Source organism: Myotis yumanensis, unplaced genomic scaffold (assembly GCF_028538775.1).
Source record: "Myotis yumanensis isolate MYYU_CA2020_CCGP unplaced genomic scaffold, mMyoYum1.0.hap1 SCAF_18, whole genome shotgun sequence".
Lineage (NCBI taxonomy): Eukaryota > Metazoa > Chordata > Mammalia > Chiroptera > Vespertilionidae > Myotis > Myotis yumanensis.
The window spans coordinates 27,393,817-27,414,666 of record NW_027223769.1 but is presented as its reverse complement, the minus strand read 5'-3'; the positions used below and the strand labels follow the sequence as shown (position 1 = coordinate 27,414,666).

General features: G+C 49.0%; 1 protein-coding gene across 1 annotated transcript in view; it reads left to right on the top strand.

The window, feature by feature from the left end:
* Positions 1–20,850, top strand: part of ZFP90 (ZFP90 zinc finger protein) — an 85,143-nt gene that overhangs the window by 48,105 nt on the left and 16,188 nt on the right. The window contains exon 3 of the mRNA XM_070397854.1: positions 16,425–16,713. Coding sequence (XP_070253955.1) covers positions 16,425–16,713 — 289 coding nt within the window. The remainder of the gene's footprint in view (positions 1–16,424; positions 16,714–20,850) is intronic.

The following is a 20,850-nucleotide window of genomic DNA, read 5'->3' as shown; positions in this document are numbered from 1 at the left end:
AATGTGGAACCCAAAGGAGTGTTTGAAGCAGGGAAATAACATAAGTGTCTACTGCAATGATCCAAGCAAAAGATGATGGTGGTTTTTCCTAGAATGGGAATTATGGAGGTGTCAACACAAGAAACATCCAAACTTATAAGAGTTTTTTAGGATTTTTAAAAATTGATTTTGGGAGAGAAAAAGAAACATAAATGTGAAAGCGAAACATCGATCAGCTGCTTCCTACACATCCCCTACTGGAGATCAAGCCCACAACCCAGTCATGTGCCCTGACCCGGAATCAAATCATCAGCCTTTTGGTGCATGGGACGATGCCCAACCAACTGAGCCACACCAGCCGGGGAGAAACCTGTAAGGATTTTTATGAGTTTATTTGAGCCAAACTGACAACAATTGCTGGAGAGCAAAATCTCAACAGATTGAGAAAATGTTCCAGAGAATAGCAGTTTTGCACCTTATTTTATACATTACAATCAAAGGAGGGGGCATAAATAGGGTTACATGAAATTTATTGGTGATAGATTAGGAAGGTGGGAGAAAGCAAAGTGGGGCAATCTGGGATTGGATAAAGGGGAAAATGAAGAGACAAATATTTCTTTTACAGTGGTGGGTATAGGATAGTTAACAATTAACATTTATAGCACATAGAGATGATATGTGGGGGAACAAGATAATAATGAAGGGTTCTGTGGTCTTGCTCTGAGACATTCCAAAGATATGTTATCTTAGATGCAAAAAGATAAGAGACAGGCTCAATTCAGATAAAGAACGACCTTTGTCAAGGAGGATACTGGCCTAGGAAATGACTACCGGCCATGACTCACTTTTGGTTAAGAAGTTTTAATTTCAGACCATCCTCTGTGGTTACTGTAGGTCTCTGAGTTTGTATGGCCACCATGCAGGCCTCCCCTGAGATTTTCAGGGTTAGTATGTGGCCCCCTCTTCTTCCACAGAGGACAGGGGGGTTGGCTGGCTTGAACGTGATGCTGATGGATTTGCTGCCAGTTTGGATGTGAACGGCAGTGAAAGAAGAAGAGTCCAATTTGGGGCTGAGTAACTGGATGAACGGAGGTGCCAATCACTGAGAAGGGGCAGGCGGGGATAAGTAGGTGAGGGGGCCAGAAAGCAAGGGTTCAGTATTGGTCATGCAACATTTGAGATGCCTGTCAGATACCAAATGGAGCTATCCAGGAGGCAGATAGATGAATGCAAGGCTTTCATCTGCCCATATGGTGCCTTTGTGAAAATGGGAGAAGGGTATCCTTTCCTTCAGGCGAATGTAGCCTCCTGCCAGGGCACATGGCTTGGTGAGCAGAGCCGGACCTCAGCCCTGTGAGTCCCTTTGGCTTTGCAGCCTTGTGCAGCTAGCAAACTTTACAGCTCTACAGGGTAGCCATGGATATGCAAGCCGGGTCTCAGGGGGTTATTTGGGCACTGGGGAAGAGCCATTAGCTTACAGGATACTCATCTGGATGCTGTGTGGGATGGCGACTCCCCCCGACCCCAGCCAAAGTGGGAGGAAGGACCGGAATGCACCTGGTTGGGCAGAGAGCCCTTCCTTCCCAGGGCCAGAGCTTTCCTTCTAGCTGTGCAGGTGAAGACCTCCTGCTTCCCCACGGGGCTGAGTAGCTGTGGGCCCCTCACTCTTGGCTTCTCTAGGTTCATCCTGGGGAGCGGCACACAGGCAGGGCGTAGGGAGGCCTTGTTTTCTCTCTCTCTCTCATCTCACTTTCCATCCTTCCCGCAGGGGTGCTGATCCCTGTCACCATGCTGGTGGGCGTAGTGTTCCCAGAGTGGCCCTGCAGCCTGGGTAAGCACCAAGCAGGAGGAGAGACCTTGAGATCTGACAAGAGTGCCCCTTGCAATCTGACTGGAGGAACAGGAATAGTCCACCAGGAGACCATGATGGCTGAAGAAGCAAGCAGCCAACTGTTTGAAAAAGGGATGGTTGGCGTCAGACTGCCTAGATTCAAAGCCCAGAGCCAGTCCTTACCAGCTGGGTGACCTCCGCAAGCCCATGAGCAGCTTTAAACCTCAGTTTATCCTGTAAAGGGGGGACCTAAGATAGTATCTACCTCATAAGGCTATGGTCAGAAATGAATGAGTTCTTTTCCCATAAAACAAGTAGCACAGTCCTTCAAATTGTGAGCATCCACCCAGTCAGTACACACTTGTATGGTGCATCTTAGAAAAGCCCTTCCCAGTGGAATCCCAAAGCTCCCTGTGCTTGCTGACCAAAGCAGGCAGGAGGGGAAGTGGCCTTGCTGAGCTGGTACAGCTCAGAAGCTTCTTCCTGCCTCCCCAAATTGAGGTCCTCAAGGGGTCACATCCCCAGAGCCCCGTGGAGGTCAGGCTTGAGTCGTGGCAGCTAAACGAGGGACTCTCCCCTTTGCAAATACTTGCAGGGAAGGCGATTTCTCAAATCCTCGGGACCCGGTCCAGCATTGCACAGCCCCCACCCTTGTATGTTTTTCTGATTGTGCCCAGCCTTGCAGTTGAACACTTGTGTCTTCAGAGTAAAAGGGAAGTGAGCTCAGAGTGGCAGCTTTTGTTCTGCCACCCACAGACTTTCTCTTCAGCCTCAATGGGGTCCTGGGCCCCTTTAGAAATCTGACGAGTGCCTTTAAGCTCGTTTTCTAGAAAAAAAAATCACCCAAATACATATATCCACAAGCCACATTTCACAAGATTCCTCTCTTTTAGGAAAGGTGTCATTTATAAGTTGAGGGTTAAGCTGGTGTGGCCTAGACTTGAGTTTCCTGAGTTCCAATGCCGATTCTGAGACCTTAAACATGTAACATCTCTACACCTCGGTTTCGCTTATCCTTAAGAAGAAAGCAGCAATAGTGGCTCCTTCATAAGGTTTTGCGAGGGTTTTAAATGTAGAGTGAACAGCTTGTCCCTGTTTGGTACTTTCCTGCTTAGCCCCTCGGTAGTTGATGAACAAGGACAGTTGTTCCCCCTAGTAAATGACATAAGGCCCAGGAAGCAATTAGCCAAGTGCAGGAAGTTCATCCAGGTTCCATCACTGTTAGCTGACACTACTGGTCTTTTCCCTAATTAATCGATCTGAAAGGAATGTTGCCCTAGGGATCAGGAGCCCAGACTCGGTTTACCACTCAGTCCCCGATCCTGCTCTAATGGCTTCCTGGGCAACCCTCCAGCCTTCTTGGGCCTCAGTTTGTTCACCTCATCAAACAAAGGAGATGAACTTGAGAGTCACTGGGGATTCTTCCCATAAAGCTCATGAGATTTCTCCAGGGACACCCTCCCAATACCTGGCGAGGCCGCCTGGAAGGTAGATGGCACCAGCTATGCATTTGCCCACTTCACATGTCAATGAGCAAAGCCCACATGTGTTCTAGCAACACTGTCTACCCAGGAAGAAATGTGGATTGGAAATTTCATTCTCACCTCGATGGCAATGTTTTACCTACAGATAGGGCTTATTTGGCTCATAAGAAATCTTGACCTAGGCATGGGGGGCGGGATTACAAGATTACTGATGTCCTTGTGTTTTCATAAAGTTAGGAGTTGACCCCAGGAAAGGAGTGTGCCGTCAGGAAGCGGAGATTGCTCCCAGGAAAGCCTTTTCCTTGAAGAGATGTAAAGGGTAGGTAGAGTCTAGTTTTAACCTCTTTATAGGTCCCACCTCAACATTCAGATTTCAAGTCAAGCCGTATGTCCCAGTAGGAAATAACTGGGACCCCCAGATTTTAGAGTGAGCAAGTCCTTAAGGACGTAAGTCCTAGGGCAGTGATGGCGAACCTATGACACACAAACTCATTTTTTTGGTTGATTTTTCTTTGTTAAATGGAATTTAAATATATAAAATAAATATCAAAAATATAAATCTTTGTTTTACTATGGTTGCAAATATCAAAAAATTTCTATATGTGACACAGCACCAGAGTTAAGTTAGGGTTTTTCAAAATGCTGACACGCCGAGCTCAAAAGGTTCGCCATCACTGTCCTAGGGTATCCACCTCCCCTGCCTGTGTACCCTAGCAGTGGACACACAGAAGATGCACAATAGTCGATATGTTTACCTTTTCGTTGTCAGGCACTTCACTGTTTAGGGCCTCTGTACAGATCTTATTGAGTTGCCTGCAGCAAGCTTGGTTGTCAAGGAAGTCTGTTTTATTTTAGCTCTAACAAGGGGATAATGCCCAGGACAGAGCTCCCCAGACTTTGGGACATGGACCCCCTCTCAGATTATTTGATGACTTTCTAGTTAGGGGGTTAGGGGCAGTTGCCCCTGAAACCATAGTTCCCTTAGGTAACTATCCTGGAAATTAATCTTGGGGCCAGAAATGAAGCTAGCCTTTATACTGGAGGAGAGAGAGACTTCTGGATTGAGAAGCCTCTGGATTCTGATGTGTGAAGATAGTGTGATCAACCAGGCCAGTTTGGTTGATCCTGGTTTTAACACTGAAAGTCCTACATCCCAGGAAACTCCTCAGTCCCAGACCAAGCGGGACTGTGAAACAGCCCATGTAGAGATGTCTGGGTGATCCAGTGTGGGAACCAAGTGCCCACATTGAGGCAGGAAGGTGATCATAGGGGGCCCCACTGGACAACTGCTATTGGCTGGGAGGGGTTGATGGCAACACCAACAGGGCTGACCACAGTGAAGGACACAGCGGTGCCTGAAGGCAAGCTATTTCTGAGACAGATGACTTTTAGAAAACCTGATATCTGGCTACAAGCCTTGTCAGGACTGATCTCTGGGCCCCAAGAAGAGAGAATCCCTTCCTGAAGCCAGAGTGTGGCTCTAGGGGTGACCAGGGAGTGAGTGGGGGAGTCCTAAATGTCATCACAGTGTCCTTAGAAGAGGAGGGCAAGGTCAAAAAAGGAAGCTGGAAAGGTGATGTAATGACAGAAGCAGAGGTTGGAATGATGTACTCTGAAGATGGAGGAAGGGGCCACAAGCCAAGAAATACAAGTGGCCACCAAAAGCCGAAAAGGCAAGGACTCTCCCCTCAGACCATCCAAAAGGAATCAGCTCTGCCAACACCTTGACTTTAACCGAGTGATACTGATTTTGGACTTCTGACCTCCAGAACCATCTGTTTTAGCCACTAATGATCCGTTACAGCAGCAGTACAAAACTATTAATACTTAATTCAGACATTTCTCTCCCAGTGACACCTCCTCGTTAGTGGGCTGAGAAAAATGGGAGAGAACATGGAGACCCCTTTCAGTGCGACTGTCCCGAGAATTAAGCTGCCCAGTGTTTCAGACCCCACACCTAGAACAGAACTTGAAACACAGTAGGTGCCCAAGAAACATTTGCAAAGTGAATGACTACATTTCAGTCTGGTGATGGAATCAGAGTAGCTTGGGAGGGAGAAGCAATGCCCTAGAGGAGTCACTGACATGAACTCCCACTAAAGACCCTGGGTCCTGACCCCAAGAGGGCCCCTCTTCAGGTGACCCAGCTGTTTCCAGACTCAGAGGGTTCAAGGGGTCTCACTGGATGAGTCATCTGGGAAGGGCTGCTAAGTAGTTTCAACAAAAATGTCAGACACTCTGAAAAATTTGTCAACTAAGACCCTCCACACCACATGAGATTATAAATGAAGTCCCCATTAATAATGAGGTTATTAATGACGTCCTCATGTGTCTCACATTTTACATGGTGCTGTGTGGCTCTTATTCATTCAATTCCTCTTTCTGTTTCTGGGGAAATGGGAGCTGACTTTAGGAGGCCGCAAGATCTCTCCTTGCTGCCCCAACACCTGACCTAGGCGTCCACTGGCCCGTACATTGCCCTTGACATTAACGCGCATCCACTTCATAATTGTCCATAGAGGTTAAAGCAGTTTTCAAATTGGAGCAACAGATTATTTTACTGCAGAAAAATTTTATTCCTCTTACTAAGAAGAGTTCTCAAGAGAACTGAACGTTGTGTCCAAGGAAAATTGGGGAGGTGCGCTTCCCTCTAAGCCTTCACATCTAAGGTGAAAACAGGAAGGTTTGAAATTATTTGTCACCAATTGTATGTTCATAAAAGGAAAGTGTCCAGACCACCTGATAGCTATGTGAAGGCACTTAGGGATTGTTCTGGCTGCTGAGAGAGGCCTGAAGCGATGCAGGGTGTGCGTGAGGGGGCTCCTCCACCTCTGGGGATGGAGTCCCCACTGTGTTCGTCCTGGCTTCATTGTGATTGTATCCACCAGGCTGTACAACCACACAGGGTACGGACTAGCTGTGCCTTGTCCACTTATTGTCGGCTCTGCAGAGCCCATGGCTGGGCCTGGCATAAGGTAGTGTTCCACAAATGCTTCCAGAATTTCACTGAATTGTCCCTGCAGCTGGGGTAGTGGAATACTTTACATGACAAGCACACACAGTTCTGTTGGTAAAAGCTTCCCATCCTCCTTCCCATCTCAGAAGTGAGTCTTGTGGGGGAGGGCATGTGTCATCGGGGCCTTAGCCCGCAGGCTCTGTTGATCACAGGGCTGTCTCCGCCTGTCAACTCACCAAGAACCCCAGAGCCACCTGCCCCACCCCAGCAAATGAGAAGCTGGCTTTCCTGTTTCTCCCTCCCTTTGATCCCTTCCTTCCACTCATACTGACGGAGCACCTGGTTGGCTAGCCAGTGTTCCAGGCGCTGGGGACACAAGACCTGCAAGGCCCTTCTTGGAAAGCTTTGTATTGAGATTCACAGAGGAAAAGGTTGATCTTTACTTCTGAGAGAGAAGGGGAAGGGCTTGAAGTCAAGTTACCCAGAGAAGTGGACATTTGCTATTGTGTGCCTCCTAGCATCCATTCCCTCTTCCCTTAGTGCTGTATTCCACATTTTATCTGGATGCCCACCCTTTCCTTATGCAGCCTGTGGACTTCCCACCCTCCCCAAGCTGCAGTGGAGCCAATCAGCACGTCCCATCCACCTGGCCACAGCGATTGGCTAAGGGGTGGACATCAGACCCAATCTGGGCCAATCAGACCAGAGGGACTTTTGATGAAACTGTAGGGAAATGTTTTCCTGAAAGACCCACTGACTCGACTGGACAGTCAGTATGCACATGGGTTCGGAATAGTTTTGAGCCCTTTGTGGCCTTGGATGTGGCCATGCTGGGGATGAAGCCCATAGCCAGAAGCAGGCAGGACTGAGAGAATTCCAGAGTCGTCAGGCCTGAACCTCGGCTGGAGCCTCAGTCACCTCTGGACTCTGAGGTTACATGAGCCAATCCAATGCCTTTGTCATTTGTGCTAGTTTGGGTTGGGTTTTCTGTAACCTGCAGCTGAGACCATACTAGCTGATCTCACTAAAGAGGATTTTAAATCAGGTTGCAAGGTCTAAGCTGAGGCAGTCTGGATTCAGGGGAAGAAGGACAAGGTGTCCCATGCAGCCTTGTACTCCTAGCCCAGGAGAAGTGGGAAGGTGACCACAATGTGGACAGAGGAGCCTAGGGGGCAGGAGGCCGGGTAAAGTGAGGGCTGGTGCCCAGATCCTTTGCCGCCAGCCTCGGCTGGCAGGTCCCTTAATGTAACTCCACCTGACTGGTGAATGCAGTGAGGTCCACTTAAAGAAATCAGATCAACTGACACTTCAGAGCAGGAAAGATGTATGTAGGTGGGTGGAGAGGAGGTGAGTAATTATTCAGGAAATAGTTTTCATGATATTTTTCTGGAAATGTGCTTGGAGCAAAGGGAACAGCGGGAGAGCCAACAGGAAAGAGAAAATGTATTCATGGCGGGTATGCATTGTGCCTGTCCAAAGAGGCATAGAGAGAGAAGTTGCAGCGCTTTGCATGCTTATCTGACCACAGCACCCGTTTACAGGGAACATCTGAGACTACCCCTGGACTTCGGACTTCATCCATGGATGACTAAAGGATTCTAGGGAATAACCGAGTCCTCCTTGTATGTGTGTGTTTGTGCAACATACCGGCTTTTCTCTATGACCAGTGGAGGGCTATTTGCATGTCAGGTCTGGACTTTTCATGCTCTGGGGAAGGGTAAGTCCTGCCTAGTGGAAGGGGGCTGCAGTGGGCTAGGGAGAGCTGAGCGCTCTCCAGGCCATCTCTTTGCCCCTCAGGGATCTGCCCACGGATTCCACATACCCAGCATGCCTTGGGTCGCACAGGGACACCACTGAACTTTGAGAAGCAGCTCTGAGGTTGTGAGAGTTGAATGCCAATAATTATCCAGCTATGAATAAACGGAACATTTCTTTGGGGCTATTTCTGCATAATTATGAATATGTGAGAATATTAAACTCCCAGGTTACACATTGAGGGTATTATTTGAGCGTGATGGTTGGCTGCAGAGCTGGAAATGCAAGCATCTTTTCATTCCTCCCTCCTGGAGCACTTAGAATGTTTTATGGGGTTCAAAAGAAAATAAGTTTCAGTATGAAAGAAAAAAAAAAATAACCCTGGAAGCAAAGTTGGTAGCTAATACTTCTAAATAGCTCTAAATCAAAAAAGAGGAATGTGACCACTTTATTTAATTGTGGTAGGTTTGTGATGCATTTTCTCTATGGGTTAAGAAAGCAATTACCATCAAACAACCTACTCATGCCTCCATTGTGAGAAAATGTTCCCTCTAATGGGGCCGACATGCCAAGCAGTGGGCCTTTTAAAGCACTTAATGCTTCCAGAAGCGTTCTCACGTGTGGGGCTCCTCCGTGGGGCTCCTTCACATGCACTGAGAGCCCTGACTTGCTCTCTCTAAGGACCTGTCATGGTTCAGGGCATTCTTAATAGAAAATGGGTCCTGGGAAGCAGCAGCCAAGTGAGGTCTCTGCTACTCTGGTTCTGTCCAGCCTCCCACCCTCATACCCTTGGTCACTCCCTCCTGTCCTTCCATCCTCTGAAGTCTCATAAACCCCCTTCCCCATCTGCAGTCCTCCTACCTGTTAAAACAGGAGCCATCTTCCATAGACACATGCTCAGCCTCTCCTTCCATCTCTTGCTTTGAATCTGTCTCCTCCCACCACAGCTTCCCTACAGCCCCTGGGGTTGCTGCTCCTTCTCCGAGCCCTCTCCAGTGCCTCTGTAGACCATGGCTCCTGTGCCCCTGAACACGCCCCTACCCCACCCCGCCCCCCAGCCTCTGAAGCTCCTACATGCTGTTCTCTCTTTCCCAGCCCTTGCTCTGGGCCCTGGCTCACCCTTTCTCACCTCAAAGACCTATCTTCGCCTTGGGTAACTCTTGCAGGGTGTGAATGACCCATCCCATCATCCAGGTCACAAGCTTCCTTAATGTCCCTGCCACTTCCTGCCATGTCCAGACCTAATGCTGTAGTCTTGGCTACTAAGGTAACACCTCAGTCAGAACTGAGCACCCTGTATCTTCCTCACCCTCTGCCCCGTGGAGGCCTCTGGCCCATAGATCCAAGGATTTTGTGCCCCTTCATTTCTGGTTGGGACCCTGGAGCCATCTCTCTGCCTCCCTCTCAGGCCCCTGAACTCCATCATCTCCATCCCTCACCCCGGGTGCTGTCACCTATGGCCCCTGCCTAGTAACTCTACCTTGGGGTGGGGAGCTGCTGCCTGGTGATCTTACTTTGGTGGTGGTAAGAACGGCACCAGGTGTTAGACCAATGGAGTCAGACCGGACTTTGGTTCTGTAACCTTGGTACTTGAGTTCTGGCAAGGAAAGAATTCAGAGCCAAGGCTCTAACTATAAGAGAAAGATTATTTAGAAACGGGGTCAGGAAACAAGTTAGAGAGGAGAAGAAAGGTCCTTAGAGCTTAGGAAAGAGAAGGGCAAAGGTAATGGGGGGTGGAGGGTAGGGGCCTGGAATGGTGCAGGCCCCAAAGGGAGACCACGTTGGGTCCTCCAGCTTAAGGGCTTGTTGAGGGTGGAGAGTTTAGGGGCGGTCCCAGGGGAGGATCTCAATAGAATATTCATCAGCTTTCCAGGTGTGCCCTTTCAGGTCTAGGTCTTCGCGGATTGGTAGGAGCCAGGTCAGTGGGTCATTGGTTAATGCAGCTGGTCCTGAGGTCAGGCTTGTCTGGTTTTGCTGCTTTTCTGGGCCTGGAACTGAAACACCACTGGGGCCTACATGTATTTGATGTGGCTCAGAACCTCACTGTCCTGGGAGATTAATGCTTAAGGGCTATTTTCTGGCCCCTTTATTGGAACGCATGACTAGCAACATGCTAGGAGAGGCAAGGTTACTCTGGGGTGCGATCCTTGTTTTCCCGGTTTTGCGCGTTGCTAGGCAAGGCACCTGGGGCTCTTTGCCCTGGTGACCTTCGGTACCAGGTCCATCCTCCTTGCTCTGCTATGTCCATCTAGCTGCTTACCACAGGTCTGGTCAGCAGGCCACTAGGAATCCCCACCCTGCAGCCTTCCTCTCCTCCTACCCCACTTGGGGTTCCGCCCCAGCCCCCAGTTCCTCGGGTCACAGCTAAATACTGGTGAAGACATTAACGTGCAAAGTTCTTTCTAGTAAAATAACTGGGACTTCATCCCTCCCCCTCCCCCTCCCCCTCTCCCATCCCCGCCCCATTGTGGGCAGCCAGCAGGGGGCGACCTCCAAGACCCTTGGGTGAGAGCCTCGCTGGCTTCCGCAGGGTCGCCCTGGGCGATGGCACCATCCAACATTGGTTGGGAAGCGCCAGGTGGGATGAAGCGGGGACCTAACCGGGAGGCTGTGGTCCTCAGATGACGCGTCAGCCACCTGCCGGACCCCTCCTCATCCTTGGGTGGGGGAGTGGGGAGAGGATCCGGGACGAAGGGGACAACCCAAGTGGACCCAGTTGGGGCTCCGGCTGGAGTTGTCGGTCTGGATACCGCGGGCCGCCTCTTCCGGGAAGCGTGGTCCCTGGGCGCCCCCTGGAGGCTGTGCGGGCTACGGTTGGGCAGCACAGGGGCTCTGGCCAACAAACTTCCTGCCCATCAACTGGAAAAATAATCCCTATGAAAATGGACAAAGCACAGGTTGAAATGAAACACAAATCCCAGTAAAACGTTAAGCTGATGTTTACATGGGCAGGATCTGTTGCAAGCCCATCAACTTTAAAATCTCTTGACAGTGCTATTAGGGAGGGGTAAAGTATTCCCATTCTACTGATGAGTAAACTGAGGCACAGGAGGTTAAGTGACTTTCTCAAGCCCATACAATAATGGCAGGAGAATGGCCTGACTCGCTACACTAGACTTATTCTCAGCATATGAAAAATGAACACTCTGACTAAAAACCAAAGTGTATATTAAAATAATTAATTCAATAATTTACTCCACAAGTATTTATCAAATGCATACTATGATCCAGGTCCTATTCTAGGTTCAGGGGAACGGCTACCAAAACACATAAAACAGGAAACTTACACTCCAGTGGAGAGAGACAGACAAGAAACATATAACCATATTCTATGACGGGTAGTAAAGTGCTTTGAGCAGGGACCTGAAGAAAGAGGGAGCCCTGGCCGTGAATCTCAGTTGGTTGGAGCATCATCCTGATGTGCCAGGGTTGTAGGTTCAATCCCTGGTCTGGGCTCATGCAGAAGCAACCAGTGAATGCATGGACGAGTGGAGCAGCAGGTCGATGTTTCTCTTTGTGTCTCCCTCCCTCTCTCTAAAATCAATAAATAAAAAATAATAAAATAATATCAAGTGGAGTTTTTTAATCTTCACCCAAGCATGTATTTTCATTGATTTTAGAGAGAGAGGGAGGGAGGGAGGGAGGGAGGGAGGGAGGGAGGGAGGGAGAGAATGAGAGAAAGAGAAACATCAATGTACACTGGGGATTGATTGAACCTGAAACCTAGGTATGAGCCCTGACTGGGAATCAAACCTGAAACCATTTTGGTGCACGGGACAACACTCCAGCCAACTGAGCCACCCAATCAGGGCTTCAGTGTGGGATGGATCCTTATGGTCATCTGTGGAAAGAGCATTCCAGCCAAAGGGCAAAGTCCCTGAGGCCAGTACAAGAGGTGGCGGGCTCTCCTCTAGCTGCTGTGGTCCTTCGCCTATGCCCAGGGTCAGGCTAGGGGTTCAAAGAGGTGAAGCCAACTCTTTTCCTTGAATTGAGACTTGCCTGCTAACCACTAAATGGGGATAACACCTGCTTTTGCCCTGGACATTCACAACTTCCCTGCAACTAGTCCCATGTGACAACTTCCCCATGAGTCTCAGGAGAGAATGGGATAATCTGGGAAAGTGGGAAGGAAAGCCCCCACTAATATTTGGGTTAGGATCCCCAACTGATCAGATTCCTGCCTCTGGGCTGGGACAGCGGCAAAGTTTAGCCCAGTTAAATGCATTAAGGGATGTTTAACTATCAGGAGGGACCATCTTATCTAACCCAGGCCCAGACTCTGAAAGGGAAGCCTGCACAGGGGCCCAAAGGAATTCTGGATGAGTCATCTGCACCTACCGATGGGCCCTGGGGGTGCTGGGTGCCCAGATCTCCGTGGTCTCCCTGCTGCACTAGATCTTGAGGCACTTAGAATTCACAGTGAACTTCCCTTCAGTGAGTTCCCTGTCTGTGGCCTGGGGTAGGAGGACCAGACCGCTCTGCGTGGCCTCTTTTCCTCCAGAAACAGAAGCCCAGGAAGGTCAGAGTAAGGTCAGAGGGGTATCAGGCCGCCCTGGAGGAGGGGAACCCAGTTCTTTCCCAGGGCCTACCACCTACCTGCTGTGGCCAGAAAGCCATTCCCTTCCCTACTGTTTTGATCTCATCACATCCCTTTGAAATTAGATGAATCACTCTCTAAAACCTGCATGTACTTCATATGGTGAACTTCCTTTGTTCAGTGCTGGAAAACTTTTGTTGATTCTTGTGTCCACTGGGGCTCTTTTGAGTCCTGCTTAGCTTCCTTAAGAAGGGGTGAAGCCCTGGCTGGTTTGGCTCAACGGATAGAGCATTGGGCCTACAAACTGAAGGGTCCCAGGTTCGGTTCCGGTCAAGGGCACATGCCCGGGTTGTGGGCTCGATCCTCAGTGGGAGACTTGCAGGAGGCAGCCAATCCATGGTTCTCTCTCATCATGGATGTTTCTATCTCTCTCTCCCGCTCTTCCTTCCTCTCTGAAATCAATAAAAATATATTTTTTTAAAAAAAGAAGAAGAAGAAGAAGAAGGGGTGAATTTGTTTCCAGGATGAGCAGAAACTGAGACACCTGGATGGGGGCCAGCTGGATTCTCCATCTCTCTCCCAGGGTCACAGGGTCTGTCTCCGAACTTGTTCTCTTCTCTCTCCCAACCAACTGTCCCTTTGTTCCCCCCTTCACTCTGAGTTTCCTTTCCCTTTCTCCTACCTTCTGCTTCCTGACAACTTCTGCCTCTTCATATCTGAACATACTGCTGATCTGACCATCTCCTGGCCCCTCCCTTTCCTCACAGTGTCTGTACCAGCTGCTAACTGCCCATTGCTGCAGCTCTTCACTCACACCCCCAGGCCAGCTCATCTGTTTTATGCCAGGGCTCATCATACATCTGGATTGGCTGCTCTGGGTCATGGTCCCCTCACGGGCCAAGAACAAAGGGCACTAAGGTGGCCAGTACAAAAGGCCGTCCCTTCCCCTGGTGCCCTGGGTGATTCGGGTTCTACTATTAGACTGTCTGCTGCAGTCCCAGATTCTCTTTTTCTTTTTTCTGTTTTCTCATCTTGAGTTTCATTTTGTTGACCTTTATTTTTGTTGCCTAGAGGTTGTTTAAGGGTCCTTAAAATTCCTCGGGCACCCAGCCTGGTTCACTGTGGAGGCTCCTACCCAGATGGCTGGCCGGGGGAGAGGCATTCATAGTTAAACAAACAGTCATTTCCTCCATTGTAGGCTCACCTTTCATCAGAAAGGGAGGGGCAACCATATTTAATAAACACCATCCATTAGGTTAGACCAACAGCCTCTGAATATTGCCTTTTTTCTAGAAACAGTATCTCTCCTGCCTTCACAGAACATGTGGTCAAGAGGAAATTGAATAAAGGCCTTTAATCAGCCGCAGTAGTATTTGAATCATTTCATTTAAGATCTGACAACCACAAATTACTTTATTTTTCAGGCCAATTTTAGCTGGCCAGGAGAGCTGGCCCAGTTGGACTCGTGCTTTATAAATCAGTCCTTTGCCTGATCGTGGAAAGTTTGGGAAAGAGATTTTGCTGGGGCTTTTCAAACGCAATAAAAAGCAATCCCCCATGCTGTGCGTATCTGACATGAGTCCTTGGCCATCTCCCTTCACCCGGTTCTGTGGCTGTAGGGTAAACCCTTGGGCTGGAGGGAGTCAGAGACATGCTGCAGGGAGCTGTCACTTCCACAGACTGTGCTTTTTATTCCTGGCTCCCAGTTCTCGTGGCCAGGAAAGCAAGTCAAATCAAATAAAACGCCAGACACACGCTGCTTATTGTAGCTTACCCTCTGCTACCTCCGACTTTTCAACACCTGTTGAAACCCTCTCACTGGAGAAACTGAAAGAAAAGCTTCTGATTTAAAATAACAGCCACGAGACATCCCTGATGTGGCCTCTTCCAGACTCATGTTAAATCACCCGTGAGGTCCCAGGAAAGGTAATACAAGACCCACCCCTTCAGAGCCAGTTCCACGTCAGCTGTGTCTGAGGCCCTGGCAGACATCCTCTGACCACTGGGCAGATGCTGCTAAGAAAAACCCGCGGGCCTTTATTCTATCCTATTGCAAGTGATAGCCACATGTCTGCACGAGGAGTTGCTTTTAGGCCGGCCTGCCCATTTCCGCATCTGTTCTAAGGAAACAAAATGGCAGGAACAAGGGCCCATGGCCCTCTTGGGAGTATAATACCAATCAGTAAGTGGCATTAAAAAAGGAAGAATCTGGTGTGGGCCAGTGCAATCATGGAATTGTAAATTTTTTTATGAAATCCAGTTATTTAGTTTCTTTCTTAGAGACATGTTGCCCAGCCAGCGTGGCTCAGTGGTCGAGCATCGACCTATGAACCAGGAGGTCACGGTTTGATTCCCGCTCAGGGCTTATGACTGGGTTGTGGGCTCAATCCCCAGTGTGGGGCCTGCAGGAGGCAGCTGGTCAGTGATTTTTCTCTCATCATTGATGTTTCAATCTCTCTCTCCCTCTCCCTTCTTCTCTGAAATCAATAAAAAAAATATTTTTATTTTTTTATAAAGAGAGACAGGTTGATGTGAGAATAGAACCATCAACAGCCACGGTTACAAGAGCACACATGTCCCGGCAGGGACCCAGGAGATCCTGGGGTAGAACTAAACGTGAGAGCCTGCCAAGCCTCCCGGGAACTGTCTAGTCTCAGGCAGCATCTCCCTGGTACTGGGCCTGGGCCTCCTCGCCAGTCTCCTGGCTCTGGGCAATGCCCCTCTGCAAATGGGCCTTTGGTTCCTGCTCCCTGCAAAACCTGAACGCACACAGCACAGTTCTGTATTCATCTGCTCATGACAGTGGACCTAGTAGCTTAAGAGCCAGTATAATCCAAGGAGGCGCCCTGCTGGCCCCTTCGTGAAGGTGTCCAGGGAACAGAGTGCCTCATGCACTTTGTCAAAGTCCTGAGCGGCTGCAGGGCTACTGTCCTGTAGGCGTTTGTCAGAAGGCCCCTTTGGGAACTTGTCTCAACAACAGCTGCCAATACTAAGAATGGGGGTGGGGATGGAGGAAAGGCTGCTGAAGCCCCTCATTTCCCCCAAATGGCACCACCTTTGCCCCTGCCCTCACCCCAGCCCCGGGCCTGACTTTTTCCATTAAACCTGACTCTGCCATTTATTCCTGTGTACCCTTGAGCCCCTTTCTCAATTTCTTTTTATTTTATTTATTTTTATTGTTAAACCTCACCTGAGGAGTGAGGATATTTTTTCCATTGATTTTTTAGTGAGAGTGGAAGGGAGGGGAGAGGAGAGAGAGAGAGAGAGAGAGAGAACATCAATGTCACACACACTGATTGGCTGCCTCCCACTTGTGCCTCGACCAGGGTGGGGGATTGAACCTGCAACCGAGGTATGTGCCCTTGACTGGGAATGGGACCCTCAACTCTTTGGTGTGTGGGCCAACACTCTAATCATTGAGCAAAACCGGCCAGGGCCTTTCTCAATTTCTGAGCCCTTCCCTTCTAGGACTGTCGTGAAAATTAAATGACATAAGAGTTGAAGACCATATACTATTTGGGAAATAATAAAGATAATAGATCTTTTTTACCTAGATGCAACTAGAGATCATAGAAAACGTAGATGAGTGTAGGCTGGAGATATGATCTTGTTCTAGAAATATGAATATATGTTGAATTGACACAAGGATGAAGTATATTTCATTAAAGAGAAAATGAAGATAATTTATGTGTAGCCCTACAAACATGACTCATAGAATAGAACCATAAAACAATTTGTCTTTGTCTCACTGTGTCTTTTAAATGTATACTACGGAGCTAATGTTTTTTCTTGCCCCTGGATGAAATTTAAGCTACGTCCCCACATGACCCCTTCTTTATTTACTCTCTGGCCTGGCAGTGACTTCTGGCTTTCTTCCTCCAGGAGACTTCCTAGATCAGGCTGGAAGATGACCCTACTCTGGCTCTCTCATGTCAGCGGCCACCTCTCATCCACTGAAGATATTTGCTCATCCTTTGCCCTCATGACCTCTGCACGTGGTCCCAACACGGCTACTTTCCTAGCTGCCTGGCGAAGCCATCTGCTCCCCTGTCTCCTGCCACTGAGATTTCTCTGGCATCAGCCGGCCCAGTTCACTGTATCCCTGAAGCTCCAGAGGACATATGTTGAGCTTTTTGAGTGTCTTACAGATGCCTCTTTCCCCAAGCTTGAGGTGAGGAGAAGCATCCTGCACTACCACCTGGGGACAGGAGAGTCACAACCCCAAGCCTCCAATATGCCCCCAAGTCCAGCACGCTGCAAGAACCCCATACATAGAAGCCATCCCGGGCTTCTGATCCTGCCTCCCACTGCCCCTGTCCTGACAAGTCCCAAGCCCTAAGTCCCCAAGGCAACCCCTAAGTGACACAGTTATCGAGAGCCACCCCGGGATTCCACTCCAAGCCAAAACGGGCCTTTCTGGGCTGTGCCAACTCTCTTCAGGGAGAATTGTTCCCACCCCTCCACTGTGAGGCCAGGTGGGTGGGTGAGAGGGAGAAAGGTGTCCCAGCCACAGGAGCATGATGGTGGCAGTGTCCCAAGCAGGCACCAAGCAACCCCCACATGGGCTGCCCTGTTGTGTATTTTTCCTGTGAAGGACTTAATCGGGGAACCCATTGAGAGAATTATGAGGCCCCTTGCTCACTGTGACCAAAAGCGTTTCAGGTAGTGCCAGGCCTGGAGGCAGAATGAAAACCTTTGCCCCAGGAAACAGAAGAGGAGAAGGCTGAAGAGAGGAAGGCAGTGGGTGTAAGGGAGGGAGGGCCTGAGTCCGAGTTGCACTGGAGAGAAACCTAGGGTCCGAGGGTCAGGCCAGAAGCCCTGGGGGAGGGATCTGGGTCCTGTTCTCAGCTGGCCCAGGAGGAGACAGATGGTCTGGAAGGCCAGGCAGTACCCTAAGAACGTCCACACTGGCAAGGCCTATCTCAGATGATTAAATGACAGCAGAAAAATTTAACTAAACATGAGTAATGGGAACACAAAGGGAATGTGAAGAGAAATAGAATATTTTAGCAACATAAGGAAATGGGAAGAAAATGACTTTGCAATGAAATGTCAAACTTCTGTGCCTGGAGGAGATGTAATCTGGTCATTATAGGCTCAGGGAAGCGGGGGAGTGTGTGGTTATTTCAAGCAAATTTTAATTCACTTTAATTTAATAACATATGGCCAAGTTCTTTTGGGACAGTGTTAGGGGATCGAAATGCGAACCGGAGAATGCCAGCCCTGTTGACTTGGGTGTTTCTTGTTTGTTGTTTTACAATGAGGAGCTGTACTTATATTCATTCATCCAGCCATTCATTCACTCATGGAGTGCATGTTAAAGCCTAAGGATTAAGAAAACAAATGACTCAGCCCTACCTGCCCCTGCCCCCAGGAGATCCTGGTCAACTGGGGAGACAGTCAAGTAAATAGAAAGTTACAATGTAGGGCCACATTCTGAACCTAACACTTGGTGCTCAATGGAAATTTGTGGAATGAAAATGCATGGTTGGAAGGTAGTTCTGAGAAGGCACCAGAAAGGAGTAAACATTAAGCTGGGTTTTGAAGGATGAATAAGAGTTCACTAGGTAGGCAAGCAAGTCAGAAGCAGTCCGGGTAGAAGAGACTACATGTGACATGGTACAATGGATCACATGTAGCAAAGGGGTGCTGGTTACAATCATGAGGCTGGAGGAGATTGCCCAGGAAAGGGGGAGAGGATTAGAAGAGGAAAAGGGCAAGAAAGAGATGCAGGATCAGTGGATCACTGATGAGAAATAATCCCTCAGGAAGGAAAACTCTGAAGAGAGGACCTGTTAGCCCACCTAAAGCTCACCACCACTGAAATCTCTACTCCAACTACAGATGCCTATTCATCCTTAGAGCTCAATTCAGCATCACTTTCCCCAAGGAGCCATTCTTTCTGGCTCAGGCTGTAGTGGGTCTTCCCCATGCATGCTCCTCAAACATCCTGTTCCACCAACCTTGTCACTGCTCGTCTCCACCCCCAAGGGTCAGCTTGTCTCTATGCTTGCCCATCTCCCACCTAAGGCTGCCGTGTCCAGCTCTGGGGATGCTCCCCACCACCACCACCACTACCACCACACTCATGCCCACCTGGATTCTGGCCAGGCTGTCCTGTCTATGGGATCTCATCCTAAGGCTGGACAAGGTCCATATGGAGAAGTAGCTCCAGAAGCTGAGGTCTGGATCTAGGGCTGCTTAGGGGCGGGGCGGGATGGGGCGGGGCGGGGGGCGGGGGAGGCTGGCCAAGGGAAGGGTATTTTAGTTTACATCACATCAGACTTTGCAGTCTTTAAGGGGCTGTGGAAGTACCTGGGTAAAAGCCCTTCTTATGTCCCCAGGAGCCTGGTTGAAAGGGTTGGCTGGTTAGGGCTATTGTGTCTAGGTGACAAAGACAGAGAAGCCTGGCCCCAGGGCAGAGAAGACAAATGGTTAAAGACGCGGAGTGGGGAGCGGACTCACTGAAGCCAAGGCTAAGGACAGGGTCTAGTCTAGCAGTACAGCGGACCATGTCACAAGCCATCACCTCTCTCTGGACAGAGCTGCCAAGAGGAACACACGCCCCTCAAGGGAAATGATGGATTTGCAGGTGTCCTGGGTGTCCACTAGGGGGCAACAGAGGTTAAGCCAGCTGGCGGGTCGCCATGGTAACCGAGGACCATGACGCTATGTTATTCATAGAAAAGGCAGGTAGGTTCGGAGAACGCCCAAGCATGGCGTCCCGGATACCACCAAGTCAGTAGCCATCAGTTTCAAGCAAAGGCCCAGACAGGGACAAAGGACCCAGTGTGTGAAGAGGTTTGGGGGCACCACTGGGGCACCTGGAGGCCCCTGCCAATCTCCCTATATTAGAGGTTGTTATGAATCTGATTCTGCTATTTTCTCCTACTGTCTGTCATTCGTGGGTCCTTGTTTCTTATATGTGTTTTGTAATTCAAGACTCTGAACTCATATTTCTTGGTATCATATTTGGGGAAGCCTGGGCTGAAGGCCAGTTCCTCCAGGCAGGATGTGTGTTCACTTCTGCCAGGTTCCTGGAAGCACTGTTAGCTGGGACCAATACATACATTCTCAGTTTACAGCTTTTTAGAGGACCTAGGGACTGTGAATTCAGACTGCAAATCCACATAGGGACCAGCTTATACTTAACAAATTCTCAGGTTCCAAGGTTTGAAATAGGCAATTTACCTGTGTCCACCCTTGGAGTACCAATTAAAAATGTTTTTTCTCATTGATTTTAGAAAGAGGAAAGGAGAGAGGAAAAATATTAATGTGAGATAGAAATATCGATTGCTTGCCTCCCTCATGTGCCACAACCAGGGATCAAACCCACAATCTCGGTATGTGCCCTTACCAGGTATTGAACCTGCCACCTTTTTGTATATGGGACGATGGTCCAACCAACTGAGCCACACTGGCCAGGGTCTTGAAGTTCCAGTTTGTATTGATATGTGTGTGTATGGCACTTGAGTTTCACCTGGTGCCTATAGGACCATGAAAAACAAAGCTCTTTGGCAAATGATTTCCAGGTGAAAACTAGCTCTCAGTGTTTCATCTACCTCTCTAAGTTATCATTTTTGCCTAATTTTTGGCCTCGGTGCATGCCTTATGAATTTTCCAGCTTACCAATGCATTTTAAGAGATTTAAAAAACAATTTCATCCACCACTAAAGTTGCTTAGCCACACTGGTGGGAGCAGACGTGCATTTGTGAGTTCCTTAGAGAAACCCACGGATACCTGACTTGGGAGATCTGGCTCCACTTCAGTCTCCCCCAGTTAATCCCAAAACTTCTTACAGTTCTGAGCTGCCCTCACCCCCACCCCAGGGGCCAGCTGGTTAAAGCTCAATTATTTTCCAGTTCATCCACTTACTACACAAACAATGAATACTCACGTTGCTCTCCTTACACTCAGCCTGTTCTCTAATTCCCCTTTCCCTTGATCTGGGAAGCACTGGGTAGTATATAAACCCTCCCCTTCTCTGCGTGCTGTCAGTGTTTGAGCGGCTTGCTTTCTTACATTCATCTCGGAGGTGAGCAGTAGAATATCACATTCCCCACTAGGTGGAGGCATTGCTACTCTGAGGAATTCTTCCTTTTCTTTCTCCCATCCTAATCTCTTTATAGGGGTAATGGGGTGATGTTGGGCCATGATTAATAACAGTAGCCGGGCAAATTCAGCTCCTAACCCGTTTGTAAGATCTGACAGTATCTATCCCCAAATGTTTTATCTCTCTTTAGAATGCAGAATAATTTAATCTCAGCCCGGGGTCCTGGTTACCATTTCTGGGACAACAGGAAAAGT